The 13277-nt window shown below is 35.5% G+C and overlaps 1 protein-coding gene across 1 annotated transcript in view; it reads left to right on the top strand.

Moving 5' to 3' along the window:
* Nucleotides 1-13277, top strand: part of BUB1B (BUB1 mitotic checkpoint serine/threonine kinase B) — a 50511-nt gene that overhangs the window by 32636 nt on the left and 4598 nt on the right. The window contains exons 13-20 of the mRNA XM_012766393.2: nt 866-926; nt 1045-1150; nt 5440-5714; nt 6772-6905; nt 7199-7339; nt 7673-7773; nt 10126-10275; nt 11078-11220. Of these exons, the coding sequence (XP_012621847.2) occupies nt 866-926; nt 1045-1150; nt 5440-5714; nt 6772-6905; nt 7199-7339; nt 7673-7773; nt 10126-10275; nt 11078-11220 (1111 nt within the window). The remainder of the gene's footprint in view (nt 1-865; nt 927-1044; nt 1151-5439; nt 5715-6771; nt 6906-7198; nt 7340-7672; nt 7774-10125; nt 10276-11077; nt 11221-13277) is intronic.

Below are 13277 nucleotides of genomic sequence, written 5' to 3' on the forward strand. Positions count from 1 at the left end.
GGAAACATGTTAAAAGTGGTAGAAACATGAATATTCACTTATAAGTAATTTTGGAAGAAAACCAAAAAAATGAAAGCTCTAATTCTAACTACCAATTTATAGGAAATACAAAGCATGGAGGAACATTGTTAAACAATAGGGGGGGATAGAATTGACAAAATCCAGCACTATGGGGCAAACAACGTAGTTTCTTCAACAAAAAAATTACCGAAAAACCCTGTAGAATAAAAGAGAGATAAGAGTTTTTGACGAGTTTCTTCTTTCAAAAAGAATGAAAGGTTGGTTTGTTTTTAAACTTAAAAGTTTCCCATTATTTTAAATGAGGGTGAATTAGGGGGTTGCTATATCTATGTAAATAGAAAAAAAAATTGCTAAATGGAGTGAACCAGCCACCATATATGGATCTTAACTCTGCATTCCCAATTCAAATAAACTTTTAAAACAATTTTTTAAAGAAGAATAGGTAAATTATAAAACTTCCAAATGGAGATTTTGTTAGAAATTGTTGATTTTGTGAGCATCATGTTTTGAGATTAGGCTTTTTTAAAAAGCCTCTTTTAAAAATACATATTGAAATATTGACAGATGAAATGATATGATGTCTTGGATTTGCTTTAGAATAATCCTGTTCAGTTGGGTTTTGGGAGTAGTGGCAGTGGTGGGGAATCTAGATGAAACAAGATCATCTATGTTTAGGTAATTGTTAAATTATTAAATGACCCTTTTTATATGTTTAAGATTTTTTATTATAAAAAAAATTGCCTTTGTGCTTTCAAACAACACAAAACATTAATTAATTAATCTAATTGTCTCGAAGAGTAAAGCATTTACTCCAAGAATATATATCTAGTCTTTCTTTCTATAGGTCCCAGTGTACCTTTTTCCATTTTTGATGAGTTTCTTCTTTCAGAAAAAAAGAATGAAAGGTTTGTTTCTTTGTTTTTTACTTAAAAGTTTTCTGTTATTTTAAATGAGGGTGAATTCGGAGGTTGCTATTATCTATGTAAATAGAAAAAATTGCTCAATGAAACATCTCTTTTCCAGTCCTCTTGCAGATCCTCCACAGGTTTTAGCCCAACGAAGACCCCTTGCAATTCTCAAGACTTTGGAAAGCATCACCTCAAATGAAGATATATCTCCAGATGTTTGTGTAAGGAACACTCTCCCTAAGTTAATTTAAATGGGCTACTGAATTGTTTCATCAAATCCACAAAAGTTTAGGGTTAAAATTGAAACCACTGGCCTGGCACAGTGGCTCACGCCTGTAATCCCAGCACTCTGGGAGGCCTAGGCGGGAGGATCACTCAAGATCAGGAGTTCGAAACCAGCCTGAGCAAAAGTGAGACCCCCGTCTCTACTAAAAATAGAAAGAAATTAATTGGCCAACTAAAAATACATAGAAAAAATTAGCCAGCATGGTGGCGCGTGCCTGTAGTCCCAGCTACTAGGGAGGCTTGAGACAGAAGGATTGCTTGAGCCTAGGAGTTTGAGGTTGCTGTGAGTTAGGCTGATGCCATGTCACTCCAGCCCAGGCAACAGAGTGAGACTCTGTCTCAAAAAAAAAAAAAAAAAAAAAATGAAACCACTGACTTGAACTAAGCATGTGAAAAGATGCACAGCATCATTAGTCACCAGAGATGTGCAAATCAAAACCACAATGAGATACTACTTTACACCCACTAGAATGACTATAATAAAAAAGATGGACAATAATCAGTGTTGGTGAAGATGTGGAGAAGTTAAAACATTCATCCGTTGCTGGTGGGAATGTCAAATGGTGCAGCCACTTTGGAAAACAATTTGGCAGTTCCTCAAAATGTTAAACATAGTGTTACCAAATGACCCAGTATTCCTTTCCTAGATACATACCCAATAGAATTAAAAATATATGTTCACACAAAAAACTTATACACAAATGTTCATAGCAATATTATTCATGATAGTAAAACAACCCCAAAAGTTCATCACCTGATGAATGGATGAACAAAGTGTTGTGTATCCATACAATAAAATGTTATTTGACATGAAAAAGGAATGAAAGTACCAATAGATATCACAACATGGATGTATCTTGAAAACTTTAAGCCACGTGAGTAAAGCCAGATACAAAAGAACACATTATATAATCCCATTTACATGAAATACCCAGAATAGGCAAAGGTAGATTGGGGATTTCCAGGGGATTAGGAGGCCAGGGTGATGGAGAGTGACTGCTAATGGGTATAGGGTTCTTTTTGGAGTGATAAAAATATTCTAGAGTTAGATAGTGGTGATGGTTATACGACCTTGTAAAAACCACTGAAGTACTTTTAAAAGGGTGAATTTTATGGTATGAGAATTATATCTCAATTTTTTAAAGTGGGGAAAAATCACTGCTTTTAAAGACTTTTTGCACTTTTCATTGTTTTTAACCAACATAGCAAAGGACATTTGTTCTTTCCTATATAAAATGCCTTTTGTGCCAATGCCGAGGTTATGTGAACCAACCATTTTTTTCTTAGTAATGTTGTATTTTAACTACTAGGGACTAGTGGCATGATAGTACTTAGGATAAAAAGACCCTGCATAGACCTTCACGTCAAAGTAAATAACCTTTATTATTGCCATTTTATTAAAGTTTTAAGGAAGAAAAATCATCCTCTTTAGACTAGCATCTGAAAACTTGTCATGAGATTGAAGACAACTGAATATGTTTATGGGAGAGATGTGATCAGTAGCTTTAGTGACTTAAAATAGTGTGTTTTCCACATCCTAGGGAATGAATCATTTGGAGAAATTTTTTAAAACATATTTTTCTTTTATTTACTCCTTTATTGAGGTATATTTTACATCCAGTAAACTGTGTAAATATTAATTATACAGCTAGATTAATTTTTATATATGCAAATATCCATGCAGTTTCTACCCAGATCAAGATATAGCAGCAACTCAGAAGAGGCTAAGGATTCTTTTATGACTAAAGGTGCTCAGGCCCCATTCCAGCTTATGGCATTGGAATTTCCAGGGAAGAAGTCCAAGCATGTATTTTGTTATTTTTAAATACTTTCCCATGTGATTCTGATACAGTTAATCCACTGATTGCTATGAAAAGATAACAATGTAAATGAGTAATTAATTACATACTATATTCTGGCGAATAACAACAGAGAACATGATGCTTAGACAGGCTGGATTTGTTTGCAGTGGTTCTAGGATCAGCTGTTCAGCTGAATCCATCTTAATCTAGTTTTTGTTGTTGTTTTATAGCTTTTTACTTGAATTTTGTTAATAGGTACCTAGCTCTAAAAATGTTTATACTCTAAAAAAAAATCATATTTAAAATGTCTAAACTAATAGAGTCATAAATAGTATTTGTATAAAATGTAGACTTAGACTATAGACATCTATTTTACTTTAATCTTATTATTTTCTTTTTGTTTTTTGAGAGAGTCTCATTCTGTTTATTGCCAGGATTAGAGTACAGTGGCATTATCATAGCTCACTGCAACCTCAAACTCTTGGGCTCAAGTGATCCTCCTGCCTCAGCCTCCCAAATAGCTGGGGCTATAGACATATGTACCGCCACACTTGGCTAACTTTTTAATTTTTTGTAGAGACAGGGTCTCTCTATGTTGTCCAGGCTAGTCTCAAGCTCTCAGCCTAAAGTAATCCTATTGCCCCCACCTCCCAAACTGCTAGAATTACAGGCATGAGCCACTGCACCTGTCTATCTTAGAATTTTTTAGCTACACCTTGTTTCTTCTAGGTGTACCTCCCACCTCTATTTACTAATATTGAGTCAGAAATTCAAACTTTATGTCAAATTGGTAATAACCTAGAAAATTAATATCTAGTATCCATAAGGGTTAAATTAAATATGTACTTTTGTATACTTCAGGTAAATATATAAAGTGATATAATCTCTTTGAGGGGGCAACTAAGCAATGTGTATAAAGAACCCTAGTGTTTATAACCTTTTGATCTGATAATTCTACTTTTAGGATTTTTTTTTTCTTTGAGGCAGAGTCTTGCTCTGTCACCCTGGGTAGAATGCTGTGGTGTTAGCCTAGCTAGCTCATAGCAACTTCAAACTTCTGGGCTCAAGCAATCCTCCTACCTCAGCCTCCCAAGTAGCTGGGACTACAGACGTGCACCACCATGCCTGACTAATTTTTTTTATTTGTAGTTGCCTGGCTAATTTCTTTCTATTTTTAGTAGAGATGGGTCTCACTCTTGCTGAGGCTGGTCTTGAATTCCTGAGCTCAAGTGATCCTCCCACCTTGGCCTCCCAGAGTGCTGGGATTATAGGCATGAGCCACCATACCTGGCCCTATTTATAGGAATTAATCTTAAGAAAATTAAGATGTTAATAATGATTCACATATACAGATGTGTCTTTTTTTTTTTTTTGGTTTTTTTTGAGACAGAGTCTCACTTTGTTGTCCAGGCTAGAGTGAATGCCATGGCGTCAGCCTAGCTCACAGCAACCTCAAACTCCTGGGCTCAAGCGATCCTGCTGCCTCAGCCTCCCGAGTAGCTGGGACTACAGGCATGCGCCACCATGCCCAGCTAATTTTTTCTATATATTAGTTGGCCAATTAATTGCTTTCTATTTATAGTAGAGACAGGGTCTCGCTCTTGCTCAGGTTGGTTTCGAACTCCTGAACTCAAACGATCCACCCGCCTCGGCCTCCCAGAGAGCTAGGATTACAAGGTGTGAGCCACCGTGCCCGGCCTTAATTTCACTTGTTTTAAAACTCCTTTTAAAAATACATAGAATATGCTTATGCATATATCCTACCAGATATAAATGATAATATCGGTTGCCTCTGGGGAGTAGAAATATGTGGAGATGAGGGATTAGTAATGTAGGAGGGAGACTTTTTGACTGTTTATCCTTTTAAACTAATTGACTTTTAAAAACCATATATACATGTATTACTTTCAAAGACAAAGGTATGTTTTAAATATAGCAAAAAATATAAGATTGGGCAATAGTGTTTCAGGTGATTTTGTTTTTCTTTATATTTTATATTTTCCATACCATACCTTTAAGAGATAAATAAAACAAGTATGTGGCATAGAGAAAGAAGACATAAAAACTAGAAAGATGGCAGATTATCAGAATGTTTTCTAAGTGAAAGCCAGAAGAAAAATAGTAGTGCCTTAGTTCATAGTTGGAATTGATTGGGGCACAAACTGTTGTCTAATATTTTTCCTCATGTGGAGAATTCTCATGGTGTATTTTTTGATAAAGTATAGTTTTTACTGTTTTCATGATACAAAACCATTTTCCTCAAATACTTTAATGTGCTTTTTAAAATTGTCTTTCCCTGAGGATTCTGATATACTACTTCTGTACCCTATGTCACTGATCTAATGTGTGTCTAAGTCAGAAAGATAGGTTATTCATATGTTCATCGAAATATTTCACTAAACTTTACATAATTTTTATTTCAGGATGAATTTACAGGAATTGAACCCTTGAGTGAGGATGCCATTATCACAGGTTTCAGGAATGTAACTATTTGTCCTAACCCAGAAGACACTTGTGACTTTGCCAGAGCGGCTCGTTTTGTATCCACTCCTTTTCATGAGATAATGTCCTTGAAGGATCTCCCTTCTGATCCAGAGAGACTGCTGGAGGAAGAGGATCTCGATGTAAAGACCTCTGTGGACCAGCAGACAGCTTGTGGCACTATCTACCATCAAACTCTCAGCATCAAGAAGCTCAGGTGACTGGGGATTACAGGTTTACAAACTTGATTTTTCGCTCTCTTATTCTATGTGTGCTTGTCAGTTATAGTAATCAGTTACCTAGCTCTTTCTGCCAGGTTCTGTGCTAAGTGCTTTGCATGAGAGTAGGGCTGCCCCAGATACAGTGTCAATGGGATTTAATGATTGATTTGGATATGAGGGTTAAAGGAAGTGAATTTTAATGGTTAAGAGATGAAGTTGAGGAGAATTATAGAATTTTTGAGGAAACTTGGCAAAGTGTAGATGATTGGAGAAGAGGAGGCATTTAGTTTTCCTATAATATCGAGTTTAAAATAATGATACATCTCAGCATGGTATAGCTCTAATAAAAATAAATAAAATAAAATGGTAGAATAGCCAATATTAATTTTAAATATACAACTAAAGTTATATTAAAGAAAAAGTATCTTTTGATAGAGAGGTAGAAATGAATGAAGGAATGGCATAGAGAGACAGGGACTGAGCCTTGTTTCAAAGTCAGCTAATTTAAACAAACTAATTCCAGTTTTAGGAATATCCTTTAATTTACCAATTTGTGCTTTTATAACTGCATTTTCAAAATGTTTTCTTAATAAACTTTTAATCACATTTGCTACCATGTATTCATGTTGCATGGTTTTAGTTTCCCTCTTACTAAAGAATAAAAAGTCCAGAAAAGGGATAGAGAGGAAGAAAGTTAGTGTTAATGTTAATCAATATTTCTCAGGAGTATAGAATAGGTGTTAAATAGGCATTTAGTATAGATTAGGTAAATAAAGCATAAATCTAGAAATGTAATGCTGGGCATTGCTTGTCAACCAGAATAGAGGAAGTTACCTAGATTCTGATTTGGGAAAATAATAGACTTTAAAGATGAAACTAGCAATTAACAAATTTTTAAATAATTTATAACAAATTATAAATTATTTAAAACTAAATTTTATTTTAAAATAAAAGCATAACATAAAATTTACAAATTAAACTTATAAAATTGTGACAAAGATAAGTTGACATTTATTATTCCTATGAGAATTGACTCATTAGTGGTTCTTTTAGCCCAATCATTGAAGACAGTGGTGAAGCCACACACTCCTCTGGCTTCTCTGGATCTTCTGCCTCAGTTTCAAGCACCTCCTCCATCAAATGTCTTCAAATTCCTGAGAAACTAGAGCTTACTAGTGAGGCAGCAGGTAAGATCATAACATACCATTTGTGAGCAAACATCTATACCTATACCTAGTGAATACTTAGCAAACTGATCTGTATGTTTTTCTTCCTTAAATTGCCATAAATTGTGCTATGTCTAGAATAAATTTCTAACTAAATGCAGTTACATAAAGACCTGAAACAGATGATTAATGTAGTTAGATTAGCAGTGTTGATTGTGTAATTTTGTTTTTGACCCTCACTTTATTATAATATTCATTTTAAGCATTAGGTTTTTTAGGTGATGTTTTTTTCAGCTTTCTCTCTACCCCCGTAGAAAACCCTACTCAGTCACCTTGGTGTTTGCAGTATCGCAGACAACTACTAAAATCCCTACCAGAGTTAATCACCTCTGCAGTGTTCTCTATAGAAGACAGACCAATGCCTAAGTTGGAAATAGAGAAGGAAATTGAATTACGTAAGTTTCACTGAATGCACGTCCTTTTGTGGATAAACAGTATACAAATAAGTGATTATTTGTACTTGAGTTTGATGCTTGAGCACTATAAATATTCCTAGATTGTAAGTAATAGCATTATAAAAGCTCTCACATTAATAACTTTATGTCCCAGTAACAATAGGAATTAAGTCTTCTCCTCTTTCAATTCTTAACAAATGATTTTGAGAAGTATTCTAGATGCTACTAATTGGCAAATATACCAGTGCCGCTAGCCCTTAGACCAGGATGTAAAGACTAGAGGGCTATATATGTTCACAGTGATTTTTAAATGGAATCAAACCTTCTCAACAGGTAGTGAGGATTATTGCATTAAACGAGAATACCTAATATGTGAAGATTACAGATTATTCTGGGTGGCACCAAGAAACTCTGGAGAGTTAACCACAATAAAGGTGGGACTGATTCTTTGTGATTTTAGTTACTTTGTCAGTAATGTGGATTGAAACAATAACTGTCCTCATGGTACCATCAGATCTTTCTAATAATCTATTAGCTTCCTTATATTAATAGCAAGAAATCAGTCACTATTATAGGCCAGAATTAGATATGAATAATGAAGAGGCTATTATATAAATTTCTCAGTATATCCAAACATAATAAGTATTCTATCAATTTTCTTTCTTTTGAGGAAATGTCTCCTGAAATTTTATGGCCTTCTCCAATCTATACAAGTTATACTTTAGGCTTGACACACAGTATCACCTTGAAATTTCCATTTACCATCATGCCTAGGTATCACATTACCTTTTTCTTATGTTGGATGCCCAGATATTTGGATGTCATATTTTCTTCTTTCCTGGTTTAATCTCCTATATTTTGAAGGAACACATACTTTATCAGCTTCCTAAGAAAGGGATGGGACATAAAGTTTCTTGTATGTCAGAAAATTCCTTATTCTGCATCTTTACTTGATTGATAGTTTGGCTGGATATAGAATTCTAAGTTAAGAGTTTTTTTAGTTTTTTTGAATTTTGAAGAGCCCCATTGTCTTTTGGCATCTAACCTTGCTTTTGAAGGGGGTTGCTGTTCTGAGTCTTGAGGCTTTGAGTGAAGCTATTTTTACCTGTCTGGATCCTTATAGGATCTTATGTTTGTCCCTAGTATTCTGAAATGTCACAACTACATGTTTTGATATGAGTTTGTTGTCACTTATATACTGAGCAGTCAGTGGCCACTGATTAGCAACTCCTTCAGTTCTGAGAAATTTTCTTCAATGAAAAAATTATTTCTTCCCCTCAGTTTTCTCAGTTCTCTCATTCTATAGTTCTTTTTTATTAGGATGTGGGGTCTCTTGGACAGGACCTCTAAAAATATTAATTTTTTTCTCTTATTTTCTCTTTGTCTTTTGTCAACTTTATTTTTAGTTGTCTTACCAGGTTTTTTAAACTTCTTTCATCTGTATTCAGTTTGCAAGAGTTTTTTTTTTATTCTCAAAATTTTCTTTGTAACATTCTATTCTTCATTTCAAAGATGAAATATTTCTTATCTCTCTGAGATAGTAATGCTGCTTTAAAATTTTTTTCTCCCTACATGGTCTGTGCCCTCCTGTTTGTTTTTATCTGTTTTGATATCTCATACTAGAGGCTTTCTTCAAGTTTTTGGCTGTCTATTCATATTTAAGTGTGGAACACTAAACACTGAAACATTGAAAGCTCCGTGTATATGGGGGAACATTGATAGCTTGGACTTCACTATAGGATGGTCTAGCTTGGCCATTCTATTGGAAAATCTCCCAATCTTTAGATCTTTTCTCTTGAGCTGATCAGATCCCTCAGAGAAGACTTTTTATTTCCTGCTCGGAGCATATGAGCCTGGCTGCCGGCTTTCTGTAAGCTGAATGAAGAAATTAGTCTGGAGAAGGGCAGGGAGATGCATCTTAACATCTGATATATAAACTTTTTCCTGTTTTCCATATGGTATTCCCACCCTCAGTGGTTCCTGGCACCCTCTAGTCCAGAGCCTTTCTATTTTATACTCCCTAGGGAATTAACTTCTAGTCTTCTGGAATGGGGGAGAGGCAATTGCTGGGCTGGGCTATGGGAGTATGAGGGGGAATCTGGGATCTAACTTCCTTTTTTTTTGAGACAAAGTCTTACTCTGTTGCCTGGGCTAGAGTGCTATGGCATCAGCCTAGCTCACAGCAACCTCAAACTCCTGGGCTCAACTGATCCTCCTGCCTCAGCCTCCTAAGTAGCTGGGACTATAGGTGCTCACCACCACACCCAGCTAATTTTTTTCTATTTTTAGTAGAGACAGGGTCTCACTCTTGCTCAGGCTGCTCTCAAACTTCTGAGCTCAAGCAACCTCCTGCCTCGGCCTCCCAGAGTATTAGAATTACAAGCATGAGCCACTGTGCCCAGTCCTAACTTCCTCTGAAATGTGGTTCAGCCACCCTGTTTTAGCTCCACCCTCAGCCGTACTTCCGTAGGTAATTGGTGCCAAAGTTATTATACTATAGGGAGATAGATACTCTTATAGTATAAATGTGGTTGCTCTTTAGCTCTTCAGCTTTCTCCATTGCTAGAATTAGTTTTCCTTGGGTCTTCTAAGTGGTGGTTACTTCTTATTCTCTTCCCACCTTTTAGAATTTTGTTGCTGTTGTATCCTTTATTGTAGATTTATGCTCTTTAAAATATCCCTTTCCTATTAATTCAGAATCAGAAGGTCTGGAGGGAATGTGATTTCAATCTGCCAGCCATAACCATAAATTCTAATTGCACTTATTTAAAAAATATGTCTTACAGGTATCTTCTCAACCTGTCCCATGGGACTTTTATATTAAGCTCAAGTTAAAGGAACGTTTAAATGAGGAGTTTGATCATTTATGCAGCTGTTATCAATACCAAGATGGCTGTATTGTTTGGCACCAATATATAAACTGCTTCACCCTTCAGGTTTGAAATAATACTAAAAATATAATTTAATGTCCTCAAGTAGAAAGATTTGTGCTCCATTTAGCAAAGGAATTTAGTACAAAATTTCTGTCAATCTTCTAGAAATAGACCAATTAAATTATAAATTAAAAGCATTGATCATTTTGTTTTTCCAAGTTATTTTTTGACCAAAAGCCTCTGGGATTTTTTTTATACTTTTTATTTTGTCGATTTTCAAACATAAAAGTAGACAGAACTGTACAATGAACACCCATCTAACTATGATAATCATCAGCTTATGACCACTCGTTGTATCTTCCCCCACTGGATTTGTTTTATTGATTGATTGACACATGGTCTTGCTATGTTGTCAAGGCTGGTCTTAAACTCCTGAGCTCAAGCCATCCTGCCACATCACCCTGCATAGCTAAGACTACAGGAACATACCATTGCACCTGGATTATTTTTAAAACTCAGACACAAAATATCATTTTATTCTGTGGTATGTTCTTAAGAAGGTTTTGCTGCAGATTTTGATAGTAATATGTTTTCTCTAAAATGGTTAGAATGAGAGTATTTTAAAACAGTTATAGAGCACCTGTTATTTGGCAGGCTCATCCTTGATGCTCTTCAGCCATTATCTCATTAAATCCTTACAATCTTACGGGAAATCACAGTATTGTTAAAACTGGGACATAGACCCAGACTCTACATTCTAGTAGAGAACAAGGAAGAGTACAAACCAGCAATTATCAAGGTATTGAGTATAACTGCAATCCACCCAATTTGAGAAATAGTGAATTTTCTATCCTTCTATTTCCAGGATCTTCTCCAACATGGCGAATTTATTACCCATGAAATAACAGTGTTGATTATTTATAACCTTTTGACAATAGTGGAGAAACTACATAAAGCAGAAATAGTCCATGGTGACTTGAGTCCACGGAGTCTGATCCTCAGAAACAGGTTGGTCCTTTTCATTCTCTTATGATTCTGTCAGCTTTCTCTTAAAACATGGATAGTTACCAACTTTTTAAAGCCTTTTGATAAATGCCATATTAAGGAACACGTTATGTTAAGAGTATCTGCTACCTAAAAGTCAATAATCAGTGGGAATGGTATTTAAAAGAGTTCCAAAGTTAACAAAATATCATAGAATAGAAAAAAAAAATAATAAAAAAATAAAAGAGTTCAAAGAAATAAACACATTGAGGAAATATGTTAATTCAGATAAAAGAATTAACCATGAGTATTATAATGATTCATGTCAAGAAGAATTATAAAATATGGATATTTTGAGGAATGTAAAATACATTGTCTATCTAGTCATTCTGTGCATGGGGCCAGTGCAGATCTAGCAGGGATGGCAGCAAAATTGAGGCACTGCTCAGTTTCATAGACCAAAGCTTAAGTCAGGCCTAACTGCAATGTTAGCCAAGAAAAGTGGGTAAAACTAGACTGCAAATACAAACTATGCCAAGAAAAGGGCCTTAGTGTTCAAATTAAACCCAGTTGGTCCATTAGATTCAAGGGTTGGGCACAGAGCAAGAAATAAGAAATGAAGTCCAAATACTAAGAACTGAGAAAATATAGAAAATGTTCAGGAATGAACAAGGCAAAAACAGTCCAAAATTTTTGTTTTGTGAAAAGAATTAAAGGAGCAGCACACCAGTGATCATTGGTCTCATAGTCTTAGAATAGAGCAGCCTGGTTTAAAGATACTTTGTTCAACCCCATGTCTCTGGTAAGTAGTTAACTTTCTTTCTGAGGTTATCAGTATACACTAAAAGCTGGAATCATTCTTCACATTTCTTCTGACTACTTAATTTACAGACTGAATTAGACTGTAAATAGTTGGCATGGAAATTAAAAAACCCTCAATGTATTTCTGCAATTATAACCAAAAGAATTTCTTTCCTGAGATAGCTGAGTCCTAAAGGCTTCCCTAGACATAATGTAGCAGCATTTTCCTAGGGTACCGTGGGTATTTTGGATGAGACAATTCTTTGTGCAGGTCTGTTCCACGTATTGCAGGATATTTTATATCCACACTCCCCCATTATTCCCCCAGCCATTGTGACCACCAGAAATCCCAGCCATTGTGGGTCCAATGGATGGGTCCCCCAGCCATTGTGACCACCAGAAATCCTTCCATGTTTCCAAATGTTAGAACCCCTGTTACAGTTTTTATTTTCACCCTACTTCACAACAGTACGAGTTCAGAGGACAGTGTTAGAATTCTCAGGGCTATGGAAATTGCAAGCAGAGGTACGTATAGTCTATGTATTTGAAGAGCCCTTCTCTCAGCCACCAGGGACTCTGGGAAAGCACATAGCATTAACCACTTCGGTACTGCGCTCACCGGCCGTGAAACCTTGCCCACAGCTGGCACTCGTAGTCCACATGATAGTTTGTGCTGTGCATTGACGACGAATCGTTTTGCTCTTGTGTGATGAGGAAAGCTTTAAAGCACTGAAAGCTTGTTTTACTTTACAGGCAGCTTTACTTGTAATGTAAATTAGAATAGGCAACATATACATATATGTTTTCATTATGTTATTTTTAAATGTTCACAATTTTCTTTTGATAAATGAAAAATTTAAAAAGTCATGTCACGTCTGTCGGCTAAAGTCACTGTTGCGCATTCATCTGTGGCTATCGACTATTGTTGACACTGATACCAAAGTGGTTTTAAAGGGACATTGCCTTTTACTTCATCAGTGTGTATCAAATTTGATAGGAAATTTGCAAGGAAATTAAGCTTTGCAAGGAAATTAATTGATTTGCAAGGAATTAAAAGCCAGAAAAAACCTTTTGAAATGACTTAGTTTAGTTGCTACATATTTTTTGTGAGAAAAATGAGACCCAAAAAAGAATGTCTTGCCCATGGTCACAGTAAATTAGTAACTGACTAGAGGGCTAAGAGACCCTCATGCTTCTTTTTATTAATCTAAGAAACATTTTTCTTACCTCTCCCAAGTTTTAAAAGTGTTTAAAAAATATAGACTTATGGTGGCCCAAAG

Source organism: Microcebus murinus, chromosome 6 (assembly GCF_040939455.1).
Source record: "Microcebus murinus isolate Inina chromosome 6, M.murinus_Inina_mat1.0, whole genome shotgun sequence".
In the NCBI taxonomy this organism is placed as follows: Eukaryota; Metazoa; Chordata; class Mammalia; order Primates; family Cheirogaleidae; genus Microcebus; species Microcebus murinus.